A 25,274-nucleotide genomic window follows, 5' to 3' on the forward strand; every position below is an offset into this window, starting at 1 on the left:
CAGGAAAAAGAGAACATTTTGCCCTTACCCAGTCACTGGATGCCTTGACTATAAATAAGATCATCGTCTATAAGTATACCAAAAATTGAAAAGAAATAGCAATATAAATCATCTTTGAATAAATAATATCATTACTTTTTGTGTAGGGTTTTTACAGGTTAGTTTAAAATAGGAAAAAAATAGTGCCTAAAAATATATATATATATATATATATATATATATATATATATATATATATATATATATATATATATATATATATATATATATATATATATATATATATATATATATATATATATATATACCCTTATTTCACCAACTGAACTGTTGGATGCAGAAAGAATCTATTAAATTTATAAAAAATAATAAATCTAAATCTGGAACATTTAACACCAAAGCACCATTATTTTAAACAATTTATCAACAAGATAAAGTTATATAACATTGAGTAAGTGTTGCTGTGATGAAGAAAAAGCAGTCGATAGTTTTTTAACGTGCGCACAGATTTTGACAATGAGAGCACCACTGCACCACCTGGTGCCATGGATGTGTAATTACACTTCACCCAGCAAAAGCGAAAACTGTTCCCCGGGGTCGTGACCCCCTGGCATAGCATCATCCCCCCCCCCCCCACGAGGGGTCCACCCACTACTTGAAAAGTTCATCTTCAGAACCAACGCTTTTTTAGTGTGGCTTTGCGCTATCAAGGATTGTAGACAGTGTAAACGGGTCGTATTAAAATCTCAATCTCTATTCCCAGTATTTGTTTCTGCTGTTAATTAATGTTTGACACGCAAGAGCAGGTAAATGTGTAAAACAGACCCCGTGTCGCATTCGGTTATACATGGTTAATCAGCAGTAAAGGGCCCTTGGGGCGAGTGTGCCACATTTAATGAAGGTATCCTTTATCCCAGCGTGAGGTTTGACTTCTGGGTCGCCATCAAGTGTTTCACCTTGAATAGCTGAGCATGTCGCTGTCATTTGCATTCCGTCAGTTGTCACGGGTTCCGCTAACGTGCTCTCCAGAAGAACGGAGGCCGCCGGATGCTTGATGAAGACGTTTCCATTTGGTTAAATGTCAAGGGAGGAAGATGAGTTATTCACGCCTACCTGGCTTGCACTTCCATGTGATGAGCTAAATTAGACCAATTCTTTCTCGCGCGGCACCAGTTCCTGGAAAGCGAAAAGCATTCATGCGAAAGGACTGTCTCTTAGCGTCGCTGATTTTTTTTACAAAGTGCGTTCAACAAGCTCGGAGAGTGTGCTTGATTAACTTTGTTAAAATTATTGGCTTAGGATTTGGTTCATCCTTACTCAGATAACTATGCAAATGTCCTAGCAGTTCATTTGCTCAACTGTACTTGTAATGTAAACATTGTGAATACAGTGGGCCCCCGTGTTACGAGATTAATCCGTTCCGCGGTTGGGCTCGTAAGGCAAATTCACCGTATGGCGGGCAATCCAAACTTATTTTAAATAGATAATGCGCTTAGAACTCTTGCTCCGACATCAAGTGATTATCTCTTTATATTAGAAAAGGACTACTTGAAAAAATACTTTGAGAAGCATTTGCCCTCTGTGCTAAATTATACATCTTTTAAATTCAATTTAATTACATGTACCCGTTACACAGAAATTGTATGGTGTCTTTAAAGGTTGTGAAAATCAATTTTGTCAATGTCATGAAAAATTCATATTTATTACAGCACACCAATGCAACACTTGCTTTATTCAACAAATAAATATTTCAACAGCTAATCACATACAAAAAAAAAAACAAGAGCATGCAAATATAATTGCCACTTTAACTAGAGCAGAATTTCACACGTTACGCATTTTTTTTTTGACAAAACACATTTAAATACATAGCATAATACAGTTGGCCCATGGTTTTTATGATTAAACCATTGCAAAATCAACATAGGAAATAATGGTATCAATTTTTAAGTGTCCTCGATTTATGTTGCAAGAGCAGATACATGGATTTGCTATGGACTACTGTCAAATAAGGATGGGCGATATTGCCGAAAATATAATCTCAAAAAGTGTTTCTTTTCTCCTCTCCATTTTGGACAATTGCAATTTTGATATTTTAATGAAAGAAGGACAAGGATTGTTTTAAAGTGCTGTATAAATAAATTAGTTCCGTAATAAACCCAACAAACATTTCAAGTTTTAATGAATATAAATGTAAATCCTGTGCAAAATGTTTCTCAACGACAAAAATGTAAACTTTAAATCAGTTTTAACATCAACCTAACATTCATAGCCTGTGCAAAAATAAATAGCCATTCTTTACTTGTGCATAACTTGAGCTGTGTGGCAGCCATGCTAACCACTGCCCCACTGAGCCGCCCCAGCACAAACCGTTGCAGAAAAAATATCACCACTGACGATGTGCATTTGTATATAATGTAACAAAATCAAAAAATGCAAAGAATTCACCATAAGCACAATTTGGTAACATGTTGCTTCATGTTCAAACTCATTTGCTCTTGATTTGAAAATGAAAGCATTGTATTAGACTTGCCGATAGCTGCATAAACAAACCCTGTTACAATACCTGAAATGATGTCACGTTAGTCAAAGGTTAGGCTTACATTTGTGACGCTCAAAGGTTTGGTTTCTACCTGGCAAATCCTCCAGGTATGGGTTGCCACGGCAACACCCTGCTTTCACAGCTGTCAGTCACCCGGCATTTGATGTGTATGTTCAGGTGTACTGAATTATATTTCTATTTACAGTAGATATGAAGGGTGAATAGCAACGAGGTAATGAAACTACCGGTAATTTTGTCCAAATAATATCAAAGTTTTGAGTTTGTTGCTTGCTTCATATACGAAAACTCGAATTTTACCCACTTGGGTAAAAAAATAAATAAATAAATAAAATCACAAATTATTTTCCAAATCAGCTAATTTTCAAATGTGTTTTTGTTTTTAATAAAAATTTTATCATTAAATTATTTCCATATATTGCCCAAACCGACCAAAACTATGTACCAAAACTGAGAAAAAATTTTGACCAAGAAAAATCACCCCCTTGAGCAATATTTTGTTCAATCCTTCCATCTTTTCGTCAGACATCCCACATAAAAGCACTGAAAGTATTGAAAGAAGACACTAGGGAGCTGAAATTTCACCTAGATGGTGACAACATGTCAAATTTCAACATGGCAATATAAGCAGTGTGCCATTTCTGGGCTAAAATACTGCCAGAATGATGTGGAAGAAAATGACCTCAAAATGGTCAAAATACTGTACAAGGGTCGAATAAAAACAGAGGTATGAAAAATGGATGCTATGAAGAACCAAGGTTCCATTATTGAGGCAACTGTCGATCAAAAATTTTTTTTTAAATCATTTTTATCTTATTTTAGTTTTATTTTTGTCTTATATACACAAAGTGACTTATTTTTTTGCATCATTCTTCATCTTATTTTCCTTACTTATTTTTGTTTGAAATACACAGAGTGTAATTCCTGGAATTTTGTCATCTGGGTCAAAGCTCAGGCTTACATTTGTGACAAATTTGCACCGCTACTTTACGGTTTGACATTTGATCACCGCATGGCAAATCTTCCAGATTTTTAGTTACCATGGCGACACTTCGCTTTACACACCTGTCAGTCACCTGCCGGCTGTGACGTTCAATTAATTTCACAGGTGCTTATTTTGCATGTGATCACTCACCGCTCCTAATCACCTACGGGGAAGTCATTAAGGACTACCGTATTAGTTTCCATTTCAAGTGCTAAGAAGGTGGATTTATTTATATATTTGCATATCCTTCACTCTGGTATTGTGTGGTGAATGCATGATGGCAGACATTGTCCCCGGGGCGTGCAAAAATTGTAAGAGCAATCGGCAGCGTTTTGTCAAATCCCATCAAATTACCAGCAGTGATTACTAGAGTGGATGAGATCTGTACACGGATTACAAAGCAAGACCGCGCTATATTGTTACAAATCAGATCTCACTGATAGGCATAATTGGCCTGGTGCCGCTATTTATGCTGCTGTTGTCGCTTCGTTCCTCCACGTCGGCGCTCCGGCCCCCCGCGGCCACGTGACGGCGAGTCATATGCATGAAACACTGGTTGTTGTCCGTAGTGATCTGCGTGTTGGAGGCCCGGTTGTAACTCTTCCTGCCCTGGTGGAGGTGGATGGTGAACAGGCCGTAAGTGATAGGGTCGAGGCAGGCGTTGAACAGGCCGAAGATGAACAGCATGTGGGTGAGGGAATGAGACACGGTCTCCTCCATTCTTTCAGGAAACAACCAGTACCACAGGCCAAGCAGGTAGTAAGGCGTCCAGCAGATTATGAAGGACGTCACGATGACGATGCTCATTTTAAGAGTCCTCATGCGGGCTTTCGGGATGTTGTTGTGGGAGCGGCGGAGATGAACGTCTTTGGACAGCACTGAAACACAGGAAATGGCTCCTTAACCCTCCGGTTATGCTGTGGGTCAAACTGACCCGTTTGAAAGTTAAAGTCAATGCAGAATTTTGTTTTTCGATACACGACTTCCGCTTGGTTCATGTGTAATCAACGTATGCATTTAAAAAATGGCATTTGATTACTTTTTTTTTTTTTTTTTTTACATTCCTGTGACGTTTTTGATAAATAAGCAAAACCCGGGTCAAAATGACCCAGGATTCTTATTGTTGTTCCTGATAGGAAAACATGGCAGATATAGTTGGTGGGAAGAATGAAAAAATCTGAAAATTTGATCCCGGGTCAAAGTGACCCATGATGTTATTACTATTCCAAAGAAACCTAACACACAAGAATAAATGAAGTATTTTTACTTTTGTGATTTTGTTTCCATTCAAAAACGGAGTTTTTGATACTTTTAATCATAATGGCTCTCATTACGATTCAGAGACAATTTTTCTGCTCTTGAGAAATGAACATAAATCACGAGTTAATACAAAATTTGGGATTTGGAGTTTACACATTTGGGTAATCAAATACACCCTGGGTCAAAGACCCAGGTCATTATTGCTATTACTTGGAAAAAAAAAACAAAACATAAGGGTTTGAAGGGATACTCAATGTATTTTGCCATTTTCAGCAGTACAAAGTTAGTTTTATTTTTACCTTATTTGTAACAAAATTATTTGTCATGTACAATTAGTGATGCCTCATCTTCTGTCTTTATTTTTTTGGTCACATGTCTAAATATGGCTTTAAGGCACCTGAAACCATGGCAACTGATTTTTTTTTTTTTTTTGCAAGCCCAGCGTAGTGAGGGTAGATGCTGTCGTGCTGGACATGTGTCCACCAGGATTTTTTTTTGAAAGATTGTTTACACTCGTTCAGTGTGAGCCAGCCAATTATCTCCCCAACCTGCTTGCCAGGAACACTGCTCAGACTTTGTTTTCACCACGGGTGCAAGACAAATTGCGTGTAAATCATCAATGTGGGTTAGATAAGGAGGTGCCACTGCCTGTGTGTAGCGCGGCAGGTGTGTGCGTGTGTGTCTGTGTGAGTGTGTGTGAAAGATACTCTACTCTGACAGAGGCAAGCCAGTATATATTTTTCGCCGCCACTTAATGTGTTCTACATCTCATGGAGCCTGAGGATAAGTTGGCATTTCATGGAAATCTATGCAGAGGCAGGGGTCCATCATGAAAAATTGAAAACGTGCTGAAAATTAATTTGCGGGCTGGGATCTTTTCGTGCACTACCTCCCAACCTGTGTTCCATGGCACATTGGATGTGCCATGACAAGTGGTGGTATGAATTTGGAGATTTGTTTCCGATGACTATATGTTGGAAGAAAATTGCTGAAAAAGTGTAAAAAGTCAAAAATGACAATGGTAGACTAAATTTCCTCTCGAGGACCGGGGCATAGTCGTGAAACTGATTTCTTGGTTGCCAGAATTTGGACTGGATTACATTTCTGTTTACAGCGGCTTTGAAGGGTGAATCTAATTGTTTCCAAACAATAACATACTTATGAATTTGCTGCGTGCTTCAAATGTGAGTGATCTAGTAAGTAATAGAAGTGGTGAAGTAAAAACTCAATCAATTAAATAACTCCTATAACTCCCTTTTTTTCCAAATGTAGATCTAATGGCCAACAAAAAGTGGTCTCTGTGAGACACCGTAGTACTCAAAATCATCGCCTTTTCTTAGTTTACAACTAGGTGACAGTAAATTCTACACACCATAACTTTAGCATGGTTTAAATAATGGTTAGGGACTGATGGACTGATGATTACAGGTCTGTTCGGCTTAAAAAATGACAAGTTGTGAATGGTGAAATTTCGTAAAATGCCCACTTATGATGTACCGTTCTCAGTTTTCTGTTTTTGTTGTCTTGTTAATGATGCTTCATGACACATTTCAGCATTTTTTTTAATATTCTGGCTGGATAGGTAGTGTGTAGCTGGGCCGTGAGTATGTTAAGCTGGTCTAGCCGCTTTAGAGCGCCTCGTTATTGGGCGTGAGTGTGCACATCTGCCACGGCTCAATTAAGTGGGCCAAGACTCATCTCGCGTGCTTAAAAACGGAATTCGATTTTCCGTTGAACAAACGCCATGACTTACAATTACTGCGAGCCATGCGGCTGGAGATCTCAATGAGGATTCTCGTGTAGCAAAAGATCATGATGGCCAGAGGAAGAAGGAAGAGGCACGCAAAGGTGAACATGTTGTAGACCGTCTCCTGCCAATGCTGGAGAAAACTGCCGTGGGTGGTGCATTGGGTGAAGTTCTCTGGGACTGTGATGGTCACATTGTGGAATATAAACATCTGTGTAAACAAAAGCAATATAAGAGATAGTGATAATCGCTCTCTGTTTTGCACGTGTTTTGAACTATTCCATGGTTCCCGCGGGGTCTTAAAAAGTCTTAAAAGCATTGAATTTCAAATTTGAAAATAATACCTTAAAAAGTCTTGAAAAAGTCTTGATTTTTTTATTTGGGTCTTAAAAATCGCGCTGGTTGTAACTTCTCTCTTTTGCAGTCTTCAAAGTTTTTATTTGTCAATCGCGAATATTTAATCAAAAATAATGTAAATACAGAGATGCGGAACTAATCATTTCGACCGCACCGCAATCAGGATATCATTTATACCCTGTGTTCTGATTATTTACAAGATAGATACGTCACTGCAGGTAATGAGAAAGTGTAAATTTAATGAGGTTTGGTTGGAGTCAATACATTACCATAAATGGTTAAAACCCGTTGTTGGTAACATTTGTGAGGCCTATTGCACCATGTGTAAGAAAAAAATTAAACTCGGCACAATGGGGTTAAAGGCAAATCTGTTAATTTGCACAGTTACTGTGGACTGTTAATTTTCAAATAAACGCACACTGTGAAATTCAAGAATTTCAAGCATTTTTCTTTGCCGATATGGCTGTAAAACAGGCCGACTAAAGTATTAATTTTGAGTATAAATGGTCTTAAAAAGGTATTAAATGGTCTTAAATTTAACTTGAAGAAACATGTAGGAACCCTGCTATTCACACTGCAATATAAAGAGCACTTTGCATAAACAGAACTTGCGCTTAAACATTGTCAAATATCTTTTCGATATGGCAAAATAAAGAAAGGTAAAGGTCCATAACAACTGCATAAAAATAGATCAATCACAAAGCAATCACTTCCAACCAGTCATTAGAGGATCCAAAAGCATTATTTGTTCAAATTTTTCAGAATCACAACGTGATTAAATAGCCTTGAAGTCACAAATCCATAAAACTAGGTCAGTAGCTGCAACTTTCTGACACATTGGTTCGCAAAGCTTTTTTCAGTGATATACCGCCTGTTAAATGTTTTCACCCTCTAACCAGCGTAAAGCAGTTTTCGAGTGCTCCGGCATAAGTGTCTGATTTGATTAAATAATTGAACCACATTTGTTAAGGTATTTCTTGAAGTATTCAGCACCTCCATGAGTTTCATTGTATATCATTGGTTTTATTTCTGGCTCATCTGCTGTAAAATTGTGCCACTAATTATAATGAGAATCCATATGAAACAAAGAAAACATTATAATACAATTTAGCAACAAGATGAGTCATTTTAATTTGCTCTTAATTTGAAAATAAAACGATCTTGCTTCTTTCATGGTATATAAATAATAATTAAATGAAATTTGCAGATAACTGGAGAAACTCATGTAGTTTTGAACTGCTATACGTTTCTGCAAAAATGAGTTTTAATAACCCCTAAAACAGCCTAAAAAAAAGTTAGATTTTGTAAAAACTAAAAATGGGTTGCAATTGTCGCTTATAATCTCACCACCTTTTTGCACTATTCGTTTGATGCAAAATGTAGTTTCAGATTAAAGACCTAATGAATAATACAAAGCATTTTGGGATTGAATGAGTGACCCCAAAAGATAGGTCGCAACCCAAGTGGCGGTTGCCCCCATTTAATTTTTTATTAGTAAGCTGCTTCATGTTCCAAATCATTTGTTCTTAATGAAAAAAAAAAAAAAAACACTGTTCCTCATGAAAAAAACATTGAATTAGATTTACTATCTGCCGAAACCTTCTATAATACATTTCATGCTTCTCCCAGTTGCGCAACCCCCCAAGGCATTCTACTCTATTCTATTCTATTTGAGAACCATCGCTTTAAGAGGGCATGTTATCATTATCTTTGGAAATATCTGAATGCCTGAACGGACTCAAACCAGGATGCTAAATATTGTGTCGGTGGAGTACACAGCTGTCTCAAGGAAGGCTCGAGGAGAAAGCAGTTTGAGCTCTATCGACCATGATCTGATAATTCATGAAGTATTGTTGTATGTAGGAAATGTGTGTTACAGGAGAGGAAAACTTTGCAAAGGTTTTGGCGGAAGTGTTGCTACAGCTGAATTAATCATTGGGTTAAGAGGGCAGGTTTATGATGTTGTTGCTGCTGCTTAACAATGGCGGAAAATGTTCGGAAGTGCAAGCCATAATTAAATATCAGCAACTTCTTCCTTTATATGTAAATTCTAGGGCCACACTGGTGACCTAATCACACAAAGTACCTACACAAATTCTCCTGTTGTCTGTTATTCTTCGCGGTGCTTTCATGAATTCGTAATTCTTTCTGACCGGTCAATGAAAATAAAGTCCATAATTCAACGCCGTGCACGTCGCGGGTTGGCAGGTTTTATCGATTGGGTCTGGTAGACTTTCCGCACAGGTGCCAATTATTTCGGAACCGGTATTATGTTATATTGTTGATAAAAGTTGGGATCTGGGAAGGTTCCAGAAAATTGAGAGTGAAATATGTCTCTTCAAAGCCATACACAGACAGTTGATGGTTACTCGGAGCTGCCAGTCATGACAAACAAAGCCTGGGAAAAAACATGAGTAAAATTCCAAATCATCAACAGCGCAGCATTGCAAATGTATGAAACCCTCTCAAACGCCTGACTGGTACAGCTGCGGTTCGTACACCTCTCTTTTCTTTTGACTACTCCGCTGAAATTTTCTCATTTGGAAAAAAATGGCTGCTGATGGTTGTGTGCTCCCATCTGTCTATTCCATTTTCAGATTAAAAGTAACTTTAGTTATATGCGCAGGTAAAAAACCTGGCACTAGACCTCAATGACAAATTTCATTGTTTGTCACAAAAACCCTTTTAAAACAATAATGAGGTACTTTTGGTGTTTTACATAAGGCTCAAAATGTCATTTATGCAGAAATCATGAAGCTTTTTTATTGCAAATATATAAAACCATGTCTTACTAAATATATCTTCCTGGGGGACAGCCTATTCATTTGTGTCCATTTTGTCTCAACAAAACTGCTAATTGCATCCCACACAAATAATTGAGATAACAGTAAAGTCCAGAATGTTTGAATAGAAGTATTGAATGATGATTTACTATAGAAGTTGCATCCATTACAATCCATTGTTGATAAATTAAAGGTTATTTTGATTTCTGAGCTCAAGCAATGTTTCAAAAGTAAAGATCTGCAGTTCAAAACATAAGTGAGATTTAAAATGGCTTCATGCAAATATCAGAAAATGGTATTTAATGAGTTTTAATGCCATGACAGGAACTGCACATTTTCAAATAAAGAGAAAATTAATGTGAACATGAAGCAAGTTATTACTAAATTGTGTTATAGTGTTATATTAGACCCTACAGCACCATTTTACTCAAGTTTTCTTTGCACTTCACTGTACTCCTTGAAGGAAGTTGCACAACCACATGTTTTGGTTGGGCCATTTTCCTTTGTGTTTCATTTTATTTATATATTTATTAGTTGATTAGCTGCATAAAATAGAGACCATTAGGAATGTACATAATGTAGATACGGAAGACTTTTTGTTTTGAATTTTATTTTTTTCCATCCTATAATGCTTCGTACTTGTTAAAAGGGGTCCGGCGTTGGAAAAGAGAATTTAGAACCACGGAGCTCGAGTTCAGTTTCAGGGTGAGCAGGAAACAGGATCTTCTCAACCACACCACTCTTTATCGTCTCTGGTGTGTCCCCCAAGCACAGGACACAGAATCATTTAATCAGGCTCCCTCCATTGTCCTCATACCGCTTCCATGCAAATAAGACGGCCAAAATAGCTCTCGCTAACTCCTCTCCTATTGGACGAGCTCGTCTAAAGTCACGGCGCCGCTTCTGAATAGAACATTTTTCAATTTGAGACGCCTTGGCAGTGGAAGTGTGAAAAAAGGTTTCAGTAAGTCATCACAAACGCGTTTTGCGTCTCTATGATGGTAGCAACATTCCCCCCCGCGGTCATGCAAGATATCCTGAGAATTCCTCCGTGACAACTCGACATGGCATTTGACAATAAACTGGATTGCGAGTGTGAAGTGTCAATTACGTCTTTCATGTAAATCCAGATCCTGGTATGAACTGTCAATTTTCTATACTTATGTAATGTTGGTTAACTCATACTTTAAGACGAGTTGTTTGCGGAAAGATAAGTGTTGTGCCGTCTGTTGTGCCAATTTAAATGCAAATCACAAATAAGAACAATATTACTGGGGTTCTTGACTTCTTGTATTGTTTTTCCTGCTTGGCAAACAAACAAAGCATTTTCATTTCCCATGATAATGTCCTTTCATTCTCAATATGTTTCCCCCCTCAAGGAAAACACAAAAATGATATCAAAATTTGGGCTGTAATGTGCAAACCTTGACTAATGTAGCAAAACAAGCTGGAAAGTTTGTTTCAAAAGTTTTGAAATGCTCTCTGTTAAAGTGAGGCCAGAGAGTATCTCGCGAGGCTTGGGAAGCATGGAGCTTGGACAACGGTTGATTTTGGCAGAAAATAGATACATTACCTTTGGGCAATTCCTTCTGATGAGGATGTACAGGATAGCACTGTTTGAACTCAGAATCCAGGAGAAATGAAAAAGAGAGACAAGATGCCTTCAAGTGCGCTAGCTACATTTTAACATCTAACTGATTTTTTTTTAAAGTGAGAGACTCAAGAGAGCAAGGGAATCAAATCAAAACCAATTTTTCAATTCCTATCAGTTTCCGTTGTCCTGTACATGCACGATAACATTTTGTCCTCATTGTGAACATTTCAGGCTTGACGCGGGTCTGCGCTCCAACAGTTGGTATTCTAGTCATAAAAGGTCAACATATGGTAAAGCTTTTTTTTACCCCACATAAAATAGGTGACATACCTCTGATGATTAAGAACAGTGGCTTCTCAACCTTATTTCGATTATGTACCCCCTGTACTCGCTGTGATTTTTGTTTTAGCCGCTAATCCGTGCATCATGGTTTAACCCTTGTGCACACGCTTTGCAAGCAATACACATCGCATGTTTTCCCTAATTTTGTAAATGCTTTTTTGCTTTGCAATGTGTGCATTGGTTATTTGAATGGAAATGCATCCTAGAATGCTTTGCTCAAGTATGTGCAAGTGATTTATTCATTCAAACCATATATGAATAACAAAATAACACATAAATATCTCAATCCTTTATTCTAAACATTGCTTTTTACTTCAGGCCTGTACATTGAATGTTGAGCAAGATTCTGTACAGTGTGCACTTCAGTTCATGAAACCATGACTCTGAAATGCAGCTCCCAGCTATACTGGGATAACTCAATAAGGAGAAAAGGTTGAACTGTATTATACATTTATGACACCTTCTCTCTTAATAGTAGCTACTGCTGCTGCTGCATACTTATTTCTGCAGCATCCATCTAGTAAATCTTCGGTGCATGTATGTGAGCTATGTAAATGGGAGGAGCATCAACCTCTGCTGATAATAATGTGCATCCATACAAAACATACCAAAATAAGGGGATGCAACATTTTGCCGATTCGCAATAGCACCAATGAAGTTGCTTCATGTTCCAGTTGTTTGCTTTTATTTGAAAAGAAAAATGTACTTTTCCTGTCCCTTCATTAAAAATCTTTTAATTAAATGTTCTGATGCTGCAGAAAAGTTGTTCAAATCTCATGTGCCCCCATCCGAGAACCATTGATTCAGAAGGTTTTAGACAGACATAGTTAAATGGGATTTAATACACCCATGTGAGCATCATCATGGTGATTCGTGGCCAAACGTCTCACAGGTCATTCAATGCACACATTCAAGGCTATGAGGCAAACAGACACATATTGATAAGATTGTTTCCTGCAAATGACAGTGTTCCGGTAGCAAAGATAATTACTGAATGCTGTAATGAAAAGAAAGCAAGCACTTGCCTAGACTGCCTATTTTTAGGCCCAAATGTGTTTTCATGGTATAATTATACAACAGCTTATCCTAAAATCTCCCACTTACCAGTAGTGGCAGCATCCTGATAAGCTGATTTAATAGCCATGAGTCAATATTCGACAAATTTGCACCGGCTGCCATTAGGACATCAATGTGACTGCCTTCCAAAAGCGCCTAGCGCACAAACACATTCGTTGTCCTCACTGTGATGTAAATAGGATTTGTGAAGGACAAAGGCAGAGGTTTTTGTCAGTTTTTCAATCATACACGAGTTTAACAATAAAAGTTCTTGCTGCATCAAATATTAGGCCAAGGTTTGCTGTTGTATTTGGGAGAGACGGGAAAACTGCTAATAGACAAAAACATCTGTAACTTTAATGTCTGAGGGAACGTCATTTAATTTAACCCACTAAATAAGTTCTCAAACGGGGGTTCAAGTACCCCTGGGGTTATGAGAAGGCAGTTAATGGGATATGTAAGACTTTAAGTATGCAAGTTTGACACGTTTTAATTGTTATGACAGGAGCAGTACATTTGTGTCTTTTCAAAATAAGAGCAAAATAATTGCAACATGAAGCGTGAAGCGTTAACAATAGTTAAATCATTTTATAATAAATTATTTGCAAAATGTTATGTCTTTATTTTATTATTTTTTAACAGATGCCTTTTGTCATTAATGATTGTCCAGCAGCTGAACCAAAAATAAAACAGATAAGGTATATATACAGAATAGGAGCTTTAGAAGGTCCTTTGCTTAAAAAAATAATGATTTTAGATACGTTTATGAGGTGTCAATAATTGAATAATAAAGATTGAATGAATGACATAAGAAACATGGAAATATTTGGGTCTTTCGTTGGAAATGATGCGATCGCTGGATGCCCATCAAAAGCAGAGAGTTGTGCCTGAATGTCATGCTTTCTTCCAAAGATGCCCTTTTGGAATCAGGCTCAAAGCGATGAAACCTTGTTCCATCCCCAGTCACTCTACACTTGAGAAAATATTATTCATCACCTTTGGGACACTCAAAGAGCTCCAAACAAACTTCAAAATGGACCCCTTGTGTGTATTAGTGAGTTTCATGGGAATTGACCTGGCACACATCTTTGCAAGGCTATACACCACTTTGGCAGCACTTCCCAAAAATTCAGCAATGAAATTGGCAAACTACATCCAAATTGTATGATTCCTTTTGGAAAAAAGCGGCCATAAGGAGCCAAAAGGAAGTTGGAAATAACAAACTCAGATGAATACCGTATCCCACTCTTGGACAGTTCCATCACATTTGCATTAACACAGTGGCATCTTTCTAGCAGGGATGTGATGTGGACACAAATGATCAGTATAGAAACTTTCTGCTCAGTGAGGTAAGGAGGAGCACAACAGAGGCCCTGAAGCTGAATCCAAACACCGTGAAACCAACAGAGCTTGACTTCACACATCAGGAATGGCTCTGTGCATTCACACACAGGACAACCTTAAAATGTCATCACTCTCACTTGATGATCTTATCACATTAATTACAGTGAGAGGCAGCATCAGATATGGTCAGTGCTTCTTTTCAGCACTGACAAGCATTTAGCCCTAAAAGTTGCGACATTCACAAAAAAACACGCCAGAATGTTCTCAATTGAGAACACTAAGACTTCATAGGCTAACAAATGTCCTCTACAATGGCCACAAATGAGTCTCAGGAAATTATAACATTATATCGTCATCAACCTCATGATGTGCCCTACGGAGATCCAGTATTTGTGTCCACTTGTGTCCATTTTACCTCAGCATTGGACTCTCAATTCGTATCAAACACATGAGACACCATTGGACACTCGGCCTTAGTAGGGTAGTTCCAAAGAGTCAAAAGATTTAGACCAGAACAAATGTCCTCTAGAGTGAGCACAAATGAATAACCTGGGTCTCAGGAAGATATGGCATTACATTGTTATCATCACGTGACCATATTCTCTGTCATGTTTTGTTTTGAACAGCAAAAATAAAGAAACATTTTATTAGGGCTGCAGGGCTGGCCAAAATAATAATCACGATTATTTTGGTCACTATAGAAATCACGATTATTTGTCATGTTTGGTCAAACGTCTATTTACTGTCCTTTTTTTATCCAAGCAGTATGCATTCAAAGCTTCAAGGTTAGATACTTTTAAATAATAACAATAAACTAAACTAAATAAATTAAATCAATAATTAAATCAAATTCACAAGACATGGCAAAAATCGGATTTTTCATAAAGGGTCTCAATTGACAGCCAGCATTGTAAATATTAAGAATTAGGTGAGAAACTCAGCGCCAATTCACAGTGGTAAATAATATATTAGGGTGAGAAAAGAAAATGCTTTTGTCATGCAAACATGTAAGAAACAATGCCCCCTGGTGGGTAGGCTGGTTGATTTGACTTGTAATCAAAAAAAGTGCTAGCCTTTTTAAATGTTGTATCACCAAAGAGCAGCTTAATTATTCATGGCAGCTAATATGGTGATCGTGATTAAAATTCGATTAATTGCACAGCCCTAAATTTTAGCGTTTAGTTATATTAAACTACACAATGTGTCGTCTCACTCACAAGTAAAGGTTTGGTGACACGGGTATTTCTTCAAAATTTTCACCGACAACAGCAACATTAGTGACCATCGGAAATTTTGGTAGATTCAGCCTAAAATTGTCCTGCTTCTGGCCTACCGATGCCCTCATGCCGGTTAAATAATAATAATAATAATTTGATTTCATTTATTTCAAAATATGTCTTGACGTAAAACCAGCCCATAATGTAAATGTGAAAAAAAAGTCTCCGGAAAAATTCAATTTCACACCTTTGCTACTGGTCAACAAATAGTATAAACAGAACCTTTTTCAAGGGTACTCCAAAACGTCAAAGCGCATTTCCTGCTGTCCATTTTCACACAACTTTTCCATTATTATGTCTTTTACAGTCATCTACAAAAGCCAAGCCCGAAGAGCTCCATTTCAAAAGACCGCAGGCTATCAGGACGGAAAAAGGAAAGCATGGGCAGCGAGTGGAGATTAAAGATACACTCGGGAAGATGATCCATAAAGGTGAATCACTGCTCGTCTTTAAAATGGTTTGCGCTGACGGCTAGAAGGGGATGTTGGTCTTTTGTACTGCAGTTTCCGACATTTTTTTTTTTTTATATAGACGAAACAAGTATATTGCTTTGGTTGGAGCAGACACACGCAACAGAAACAAACACTACGTCCTCCACATCTCAGGTTTTCATGACACGGAAATGCTCACCTAACACTAGAAGAAAGCAAAGATTTTTGACAGTAAATATAAACAGCTGTTACTACCAATTCCCACCAATTATTAACAGTGAGTTATTCTGTTAAGATGATTCTGCCATTGTTGCATAAGCTAACTTGGCTTTAATATCATTTATATTTATATTATTTCATATTTGTTTATATATTTATTTAATATATTCGTCACATTAATGATGAGCGACCACTAAAACCTGACATTCATACAGCCGTGTGTTTCTATATTCAGGCGATTAACTGTTAAATTGTCCTTAAAAAAAACTACCAAATCTGTTTAAAAATATTGTGAAAAGTTGGTGAGTTGACATCTGTACTTCCTAATGAACTTTCATAAATTTGTTTTTTTGTCACAGCAAGCAACACCCTTCACACCCAATGATGGGAAAACATACAAATAGATTTTGTCATGTGGCGCATGTGTGCAGAATAAGCGCTGTATTCTCGGAGGCTAATGAAATTGCCATGAGTCACCATAATCATAACCTGCAAATAGATATCACTGGAGTACAAATGAACTGTTGTGACATACAGTAGATTACTTATTTGCGCCAAAGTATATGTACAATTAATGGAATGGAGTGCTTGTTAGTCATTTCATGGTATGCCTCCAATGAGATGAAAAACATTTTCACACCACCTCCCAAATGTCGCGAGTATAAATAAAAGGTAGAAATTTCAGCTCCCTAGTGTCTCCTTTCAATGCGTTCCCTTTGATTTAAAATATATTTGATGTAAACAGGGAAAAATACAGCAAAATGATGGACAACCATAAAAAATGGACAAAATAAAGGCATGCTATAGTACAATTTAGCGATAAAAAATATGATAGATCGTTGCTTCATTTTCCAATTAATTTGCACTGGATTTGAAGAGAAACTTGCTTTGTTCCTGTCGTGACATTAAAAAGCAATACTTTATATTTGTTGACACTTGCAGAAAATGGAAAGATCTCACATATGCCCTGATATGCATTAAATACTCTTGCTTTATTTCATTTCATACATGTTATTAACTTTTTGGATAAATTTAGTGGTTTTACTGGTATCTTATTTGACTGTTAGAAATATCCCTTGTACTTTGTTACACTAAGCTGCAAAGGTAAATTTGCACCAAACATGACACGTTCATTAGGAAAGTGGAAAGATTTCAAAGCAAAAGAATCATTTCTTTGAATGCTTTGCAGAAAGACGTCATTAGTTTAACCTTGCTGTGATTGATTCACCAGCAGATAGAAATATGAATTGGAAGTCATTATTATATTTACAGATCACATTTGCACACAGATGATGTGTTGTTTACTATGTGTTGGAATTTTGCTATTCACTTTTAATTTATAGATGGCTCTTGCTTTTCACCCACTTTGATTGCACAGTATAATGACCTAATTAACCCACTCAGTCTGGTCAAAAGGGATTTTTGACGTCTATAGCCGTCAATGGCAGTGAATGAGTTAATTACAGATAAATATTGAGTGTACTGATTAAGAGTCAGCAAGGTTGTGGAAGACGTACTTAATGTGACTACTAACAAGCATTTAATTAATTTGTTTTCAATAAAAACTGCAGCCTTAATGGAACGTGGCCAATTTTAAGCCTCCCACACCTTAGTTGACTCCTCGCTTGGCTTGACATTTATAGCTGTTATATAAACCATCAAGGTCACATTGAGCATGTTGGCTAGCGCCTATGACTTCCACACTACTCTTGAAATGAGTCACTCTATGAGGATGGATAAAGAGTTTCGCAACAAGTTATTCTTCAAACTTGACGATGAAAGATGTCTTTCATCCTCCTCTGATTTTTCAATTGCTATTTTTGGACTCCCGCCAATTATTAACAGTGTATTATTCTGTTAAGATGACTTTGAGAATGTTGCGCAAGCTAACTTGGCTTTAATATTATTTATATTTATATATTGAAGGAAGAATCAAGCTTATTTTCGATTATTGTCTTAAAATGGATTGTTCTGACTATTTTTCTCAATGTTGCTACTGAGGTCTATAGTAGGGGTCTCCAACTTCCGTCCAGGGTCGCTGTCCTGCATGTTTTTCATATTTCCATCCTCCAACGCGCTTGATTCAAACGATCAGGATCATTATTAAGTTTCTGCTGAGCTTGCTGCTCAGCTGATCATTTGAATCAGCTGTGTTGGAAGATGTAAACAGCAAAAACATGCAAGGTCGTGACCCTCGACGGGGATTGGATACCCCTGCTCTACAGTAACTTTTTAACATTTTTTTAATTTATTATATACAACAGGGCTCTGCAATTCTGCTCCTTGAGGTCCAGTCTCCTGGATGTTTTGTATGTCTCCCGGTTCCAACACACATGTGTCAAATGATCAGACAGCCACCAAGCTCTGCAGATGCTGAGCATTGGATTCAGGTTTCTTACTGCAGGGGAGACATATAAAAAATACAGGAGGACATTAGCAGTTGAAGACCACCAGTTTTTAGTACAATTTGACTCTCAAAGTTGCGTCTCATTAGGAGAGTTGTGTGTGCTTATTGTGCTTATTAAGGAGCCTCATGGGGAGACAAAAAGGAAGTTTGTGAGAGAAGCAAAGAAATTGTGACCTTTCCAGTTTTCGTTGTCGTATTGTATCAACATGCTATCTAATTGCTACTCCTGTTAAACATTTTTTACTGTTGGGGAAAATGATTAACGGGAAAAAAATGGTGAGCCGCCGTGCTTCAAAGTGTGTTCATTATAGCACATCAGACAAAAAGTTTGTTGTCCAACAACAAGGGAAGGTAGAGCTAAGCTGCCCACACTCAAGCTTTTAGAACTTTCTTTTCTCGGTATTTATCAGGGTATTTCGTAGCGGAAGGAACGCTACGACTGCCGCTGACTTGAAACTGAAAACAAGAAAATATAAAAACTTTTGAAAATCGCACAAAAAATCTCTGGCACATCTGCAAGAGGGAGAGCTGCGCCGCTGTGGGAGTGGTCACAATCAAACACTAGGACTCTGACAGCTGGAAACACATGAAGAACACCCCGCCAACCTTGCTTTTACTTATGTCACACCTCCGTCCTTCCATAATCACATTTGCATGTAAATGAGGGTCATAACCGGGGGGGTTATTGAGGCGTGGGTGGATTCAAATTTTCTGAGCAGGTGTAACACAAACTCCCCTTTGAATGCGGAAAAACAATCTGAATAGAAGAGGAGGCATACAACACCTCCTATCTGTCTCGTCCAATTCCATCGTTTCAGCCCTACCAAAGAGACTCGATAATTTCGCCAATAACAAATAAACAACAAAGCCGCTTTTGTCTCACCCACCACAGTAACAACGTGGAATGCTAACGAGGTTGATTCTACCCCAACGATTAGCAGAGTGTTGTCTGGCTTCATCTACATTTGGGACATGCCCCTAATTTGAGTTCTCCAACTTTACAACTTTTTCACCTCCGACACAATTCCAATATTGCGGCTTAGAACTTTTTTCAATGATATATCAACTGTGAACTATTTTTTTTCAACCAAGTTTCTCGTTGCCCAGTGCTAAGCATTTTTGGATTAAAAAAAAAAAAAAAAGACATAAAATAGTGAGCTGTGGCACCCATGTCTGATTTATTAAAATGTTGTCACCATTAGAGGTGAAATGAGTCCTGTAATGTGAGTACCTCGGTAAAAAAAATGTTTGAGGCACTCGTTCTTGTCTCGGGTGACGATTATTCGTGTGCATATCATAAAAAAAATATCTGGCCAATAACAGGAACTTTTTTTTAATGCTCTGTGTGAAAGTATAACATGTCGGAAATATATCGGCAATATATAGATATGTGTAAATTTACTCGTTAATGCTGACAATTGACACAGTTAATCTTCTTGCTTTCACATTTTAACAAAATATGCTGACTCAAATATTGTTTTTTTTAGCTGATAAATTTGTCTTAACAAAATATTATGGTAGTGTTGGGTAAAGTAGTTTAACTTTAAAATAAAGTTGATCATCAAAAATGTATAAAAGTTGGACTTGTATGATAAAGTGAAAGTGTGCCATTTGGATTGAAAAATCCATTTTTATTATTTATCGGATATTCAAATTTTCTGGTGGATATTTGAGCACTAAGTATACTTGATAGTTGCATCCCTAGTCAGGAATCATGTGCATCTGTGTAAAACTTAAAATTAAATAAAATCATCAAACTATTTGCTAAGCAAGTCACTGTACCACAATTAGGCAATGCGTTCATTCATGTTACAACTAATTTTCTCTCGATTTGAAAAGAAAAATGTACAATTACTTTCATGGCATCAAATACATTAAATTAATATTCTGAAACCTTGTTTAAATCTCATGTACCCATTGAAGTGTCTTCACATACCCCAAGAGGTACTTGTACCCGCACTTAACAGCTTGTAGAGTACTGCACAATCCCGATATTGTTCCAGCACAAAATCAGCAGGAATCGTACATACTTTTATTTGTTTGTATGTAACGTCAATAGAAACTTGATCAAGTGATGCTAATCAAACAAAGAACAATAGTCAGCAACAGTTGATATGGAAAAATGAATTATTCAAAACTGAAATCTGCATGCTAGATCCGAATACTTTTGGAGAGAAAAGCTGGAGTGGAATTGGGAATGGATTGCTTCAACAGTAACATTACTATTGAAGATTTTGGATGTTGTAATCCGATACTGTTTCGTTGTTTGTTGGCCAGTATCGGACCGTTATCAATACGGGACATCAAGTTTCCACAACAAAACTGTTACGAGGGCAGTCTTGTTTCTGTCCATAAGCTGATGAATAAAGCCTGCTTAGATGTGTTAGTTTTGATCGATTAAATGACTTGAGAATGTCAGAAACATCTTTTTTCCGTTGACGCTTCACACATTCAAATTACGGCGGTAGAAGAAAAGGCTAAAATCATCACTCTTGTTTCCGCAGTCTCTTTTCCTTGGCTCATAGAGAGATTGGGTTTCTTTGAGAATTCTTCAGCTTTTGCCATTGGGAAGTACATGTGATGTCATGGTGAAAATAGACCTACTCGACCGACAATGTGACACCATAAAATGAGGTGAAGCTGGCAGTCGGAATTTGCAGCTGCCGAAGAGGGCAAACGCGCGTGCAAATGACTGTAATTAACCAGGAACATACTGTACATCCATCCACCCTTTATCCTTCTATAGTGAATACATCTATCTATTACTGATGCACACTGGATCCAAGTTCTTTACAAAAAAATCTGGAGATTTATGAATAGGTAACAAAATGGCAGTCATGGAGAACTACGACGGATTGTGTAAACTAAGAATAGTTGAGTCAAAAACAACCGAAATTGGGTTGCAAAGGAACTGATCTAACTTTTTGGGTGGAATTAAAAAAAACAAACAAATGTTGGGTTGGTTTATAATTTTGTTTCTTTTGACCCAACTGTTTTTAGACTATGCGCTTTAGTTTGTAGTATTTAAGACCAGCAGGTTCATATTAGGATTAGTTGGTTACAAATCCAGTAATAATATATTTCTTTCTAGTCCAAACACAGTATTCTGATTAATATTATGTTTGCAAATTATGAATTAATCAGGAAAATCCAGTTGTTGTTCATCTATCTCAGGGCCGATCTTTTTGTCACTGGCTATTGCCTGAGAATCACATCACTTTTTCAGAGCTCGGGTGTGTAAATGCTTTTAAAGGGGTAATAATTAAAGTTAATTATGATTATTATTTTTCCTTCAACCACTCAAATTGTTCAGTGGCTTCCATACATATTTAGGTTAAATGTATTAACACCCACAAAAATTTGAAATATGGTTTGGTCTGTGAAATGATGATGTCACTTTAAGGCATAGCCATTAACTGGTCTCTACCGCCACCTACTGTCTTGAGGTTAAACACAAGTCAACAAAGATTTTTTTGTTTGCAGACATAGTGTTACCGCCACTCAACGGAATGTTGCAAAAATCGCAGGACAATCAATGAAAAAAATCCTATTAAAATGCATCTCAAAAATTGCAATTTTAACTGTTTTATATGGTCCAAAATTTGGACAGTAATTATTTCTGTACACAAAATCTCGCACGTCCAGCTGCAATCACATAGAAATGTCAGAATCGTTGCATTTTAAAATGTGACATTTTATATTCATCTGCTGGAGCTTTCAGCGCTATAGTGTGGGTTTTTTTTCCCCATTGATTATTTTATCATATAAAAAAAACAGGATTTTCCATAATTCATAACATAATGCCACAAGAGTTCAACTACATCTTGTGTTACCTGAGGAAGAGATAGGACGATGCTCATGCTCCAAGCCACGGTCAGCATGATTTTGCTCCTCTTCCTGGCCTCCCTGATGCCCAGGGGGTTGAGTATGGCCGACTGCCTGTCCAGACTGATAACAACCGTGACGAAGGCGCACGAGTACATGGCCACCAGCTTGAGAAACATGAGCAGCCTGCAGGCGGCATCCCCGGCCTGCCACTGCACCGTGATGTTCCACGCGGCGTCCACCGGCATCACGATGAATGTGACCAGCAGGTCGGCCACCGTCAGGTTCATGATGATGATCCTGACGTGCGATTTGCGCCGGCCCCCCTTGCCGGCCGCCCACAGCACCAGCAGGTTGCATACGGCCGACACGGCGCACAGGCTGAAGGTGATGATGACTCGCACTTTGGCCGCCGTGGAGAAAGTGGGCAGCTGGAGCGCGTCGCCGGCCGAGCTGGCGTTGCAGAACGCCGCGGCCGTGGCGCCGGTGGTCCACGCGCAGCTTTCATTTGAGGACTCTGGGTCCGCCAGCTGGTGAAGCATAGTGGTTCTGATCCAAGAGACGTCTACTGCATCCACCTGCAGGCTGGAGTCTTCAAGACCCTAGAAAGTGAATCCAGAGATTTGTATGAATATATGATACATAATTGAAGATAATCGCACAAAAACTTATTGTTAGGTTCAAGCAACCTAGAACATTTAATAAACAACAAACAAGAGGAAGACAACAGGGTTTTCTTTCTTGCAAGGAGAGCGGACAGGAACCTGACCTTCTCAGATCTCCTTCCGGTCTGCTTACAGATCCTTCCCGCTCCCTATTTATTCATTTGGGATGGCCCTAGGTCCAAAAGCCATTGCTGCCCTAAAGGATTTGGGGGAGAGGTCTTGGCAACAATGCAAACAATCAATTTGTGATAGTGGGGGGTGTAGGTGCGCTTCCATGCTGTGATCTTTCTTTGTCAGGAACACAAAGACCAACCCCCATGCTTTGCCGGGGGTGCAGGTGAGAGTCCATGCTGTTCTGCCCTTGGAGACATGTTGTCTCCTCACATGCGCTTCACCAACAGTGCCAACAGAAAATATCCATGTCTCTAGGTCTAACATACATGTTGCAAGAACAAATATGGGAGAACCTAGATACAGTTATTCCAACACTTATTTCACCGCCAGACATTTTAGAGCATTTAAAACCCCCAAGATGTTCAATCTCATTTCTAAAATGGGACATCCATGCCATCTACTGGTTGTTGTTCATCATTAAAACAGTACAGTTTTCAAAATAAGAGCAAATTAGTTGGAACATGAAACCACATATTGCTACACTGTTATAAAGACTACTTTAAAATGTTGTGTGCTATAATTTAGGTTTTTTTTATGAGGATTGTCATTATATGACTCAAAAATAAAACAGGATATAATACACAATCCATATGCCAGAAAATTGAGTCAAATAAGATTCTTATTTTGCACGATTCAGTCGATTAAAAATGTCCCAAATTTGATAATATTTTAAGAATTGATTGATCATGTTCCTTTTAATCCCAAACAAAAAGTGTACATGTAAAAAAAACAAAAAAAAATTTACAATTTATCTCCTTTCATTATTCTGTCTTGCAAAGCAGACGGAAATTGTATGATGATTCTTTTTGCATCTATAAATTGAAGCAGAAATTGTTAATTGAATCAAATAAATCTGAATCGAGAATCGATATCGTGGACCCAAAATTCGGAATTTATTCAAATCGTGACATAGTCAAAGATTCCCGTTCCTAATGGGCTATAATCTGGTGTCAAATTTGCCTGAAGATACCACTGAGAAGTGGTTACAGCTTTAAATAAGTCAGACACGGATGTATTAGAAGTATTTTTTTTCCTTCTGTATACTTCTGTACTCTTACATCAAAGCTTTCTTGTTTTGAACATGAAACTATGTTTGTATTGTTCAATTGAGGCTTTAGTGAGCACGTAACTCTAAAATCATCCATTTGGACACCATTGCTGCAAAATGAAACTAACAGAACAGTATTCACACAAAAAAATTAACTAGGTGCAAATGTGGTCATCATTCTCAACATCAATAATGCATGAAATAGACCGCAACAGTTTTGTTACGACCACGTTTTTGAGAATTGTAATTAAATGCATAATGCCACTGCTTTGATGCGAAGATATTAAGTCACTTGTTGTTATGAAAAACAAATCAGACCGATGGTTAAAAAAAAAAGCATGGATTTTAAAATCCACTTAAAGGAGGAAGCAGAAAGTGGACGGTTAAAGGCATTCTCACCTTGCGTGGGGTCCGCCGGCATTAATGAAAGCTCATCGAGCGTTTGATGCGGCTGCAGCTGTTGCTTCCTCCCGTTTCATTCCTCCACTGACTACTAGACTGCAACCATGGACCACGAGGTTTCTTGAAGCGCGCCGAAAAATGGAAAAAAAAGAGGGAGAGAGAGCGAGCGAGAGAAAGGGAGGGTGGGAGGGAGGGAGAGGATTGCCTTTTTACTATTATTCGTCTATCCCGAACACTGCCACCGTGGAAAATTAGCAAATTTGACTCAATAAAGTTCTTGTATAGAGATATTAAAATGTCTTGTGAATTTGACATAGCATGGAGAAGCGAGACATAATATGGCCTCATAATTGCTAAACCTTGATGCGTAGACACTGTGTATATATATATATATATATATATATATATATATATATATATATATATATATATATATATATATATATATATATATATATATATATATACAGTCAGCCCCCGGCTTACGAGCACCCTGATTTACGAACAATTCGCCTTACGAGCGTGGATCAGGGAGATTTTTGTCCTCCGCTTACGAACAAACCTCTCGCCTTACGAGCAATTCGACATGCCGGCCATTGAGTATGTAGAAGTGTTATCGTTTAATTGCGTCAATAAAATCAACAGTAGCGACATCATCAATCATCAGTAGATACTTGCGGCAGTAACGTGAACGCTATTGGTCTTACAACGTCACACTGACTGTCTCACTCACGGTGTCTAAATATATTACCATTTAAGTGTAGTGTTTGTACAGCTAAAGGGAAAAACAGCTGACAT

At 37.8% G+C, this 25,274-nt stretch overlaps 1 protein-coding gene and 1 long non-coding RNA gene across 2 annotated transcripts in view; one reads left to right on the forward strand and one right to left on the reverse strand.

The window, feature by feature from the left end:
- LOC148422710 (uncharacterized) overlaps positions 1–16,621 on the forward strand; it is a 35,366-nt gene extending 18,745 nt beyond the window's left edge. The window contains exon 3 of the long non-coding RNA XR_015865897.1: positions 15,613–16,621. This is a non-coding gene — a long non-coding RNA (uncharacterized LOC148422710). The remainder of the gene's footprint in view (positions 1–15,612) is intronic.
- gnrhr4 (gonadotropin releasing hormone receptor 4) lies at positions 1,724–24,579 on the reverse strand. Its single transcript, XM_088417097.1, has 4 exons — positions 24,474–24,579; positions 22,196–22,789; positions 6,559–6,763; positions 1,724–4,423 (listed from the first exon to the last, which is right to left on the reverse strand). Exons 2-4 carry the CDS (start codon positions 22,727–22,729, stop codon positions 3,972–3,974), a joined length of 1,191 nt encoding a protein of 396 aa, XP_088273223.1. The 5' UTR covers positions 22,730–22,789; positions 24,474–24,579; the 3' UTR covers positions 1,724–3,971.
- Between the last annotated feature and the right edge of the window lie 695 nt (positions 24,580–25,274).

Source organism: Hippichthys cyanospilos, chromosome 6 (assembly GCF_059441005.1).
Source record: "Hippichthys cyanospilos isolate Australia breed blue-spotted pipefish chromosome 6, RoL_Hcya_1.0, whole genome shotgun sequence".
In the NCBI taxonomy this organism is placed as follows: domain Eukaryota; kingdom Metazoa; phylum Chordata; class Actinopteri; order Syngnathiformes; family Syngnathidae; genus Hippichthys; species Hippichthys cyanospilos.

Coding starts and splice junctions, on each gene's coding strand:
- gnrhr4 (XM_088417097.1), bottom strand. CDS start 22,729: ATGCTTCACCAGCTGGCGGACCCAGAGTCCTCAAATGAAAGCTGCGCG. Junction 6,764..22,195: donor TCGTCCTATCTCTTCCTCAG/GTAACACAAGAT, acceptor TTGTTTACACAG/ATGTTTATATTCCACAATGT. Junction 4,424..6,558: donor CCGCATGGCTCGCAGTAATT/GTAAGTCATGGC, acceptor CCTGTGTTTCAG/TGCTGTCCAAAGACGTTCAT.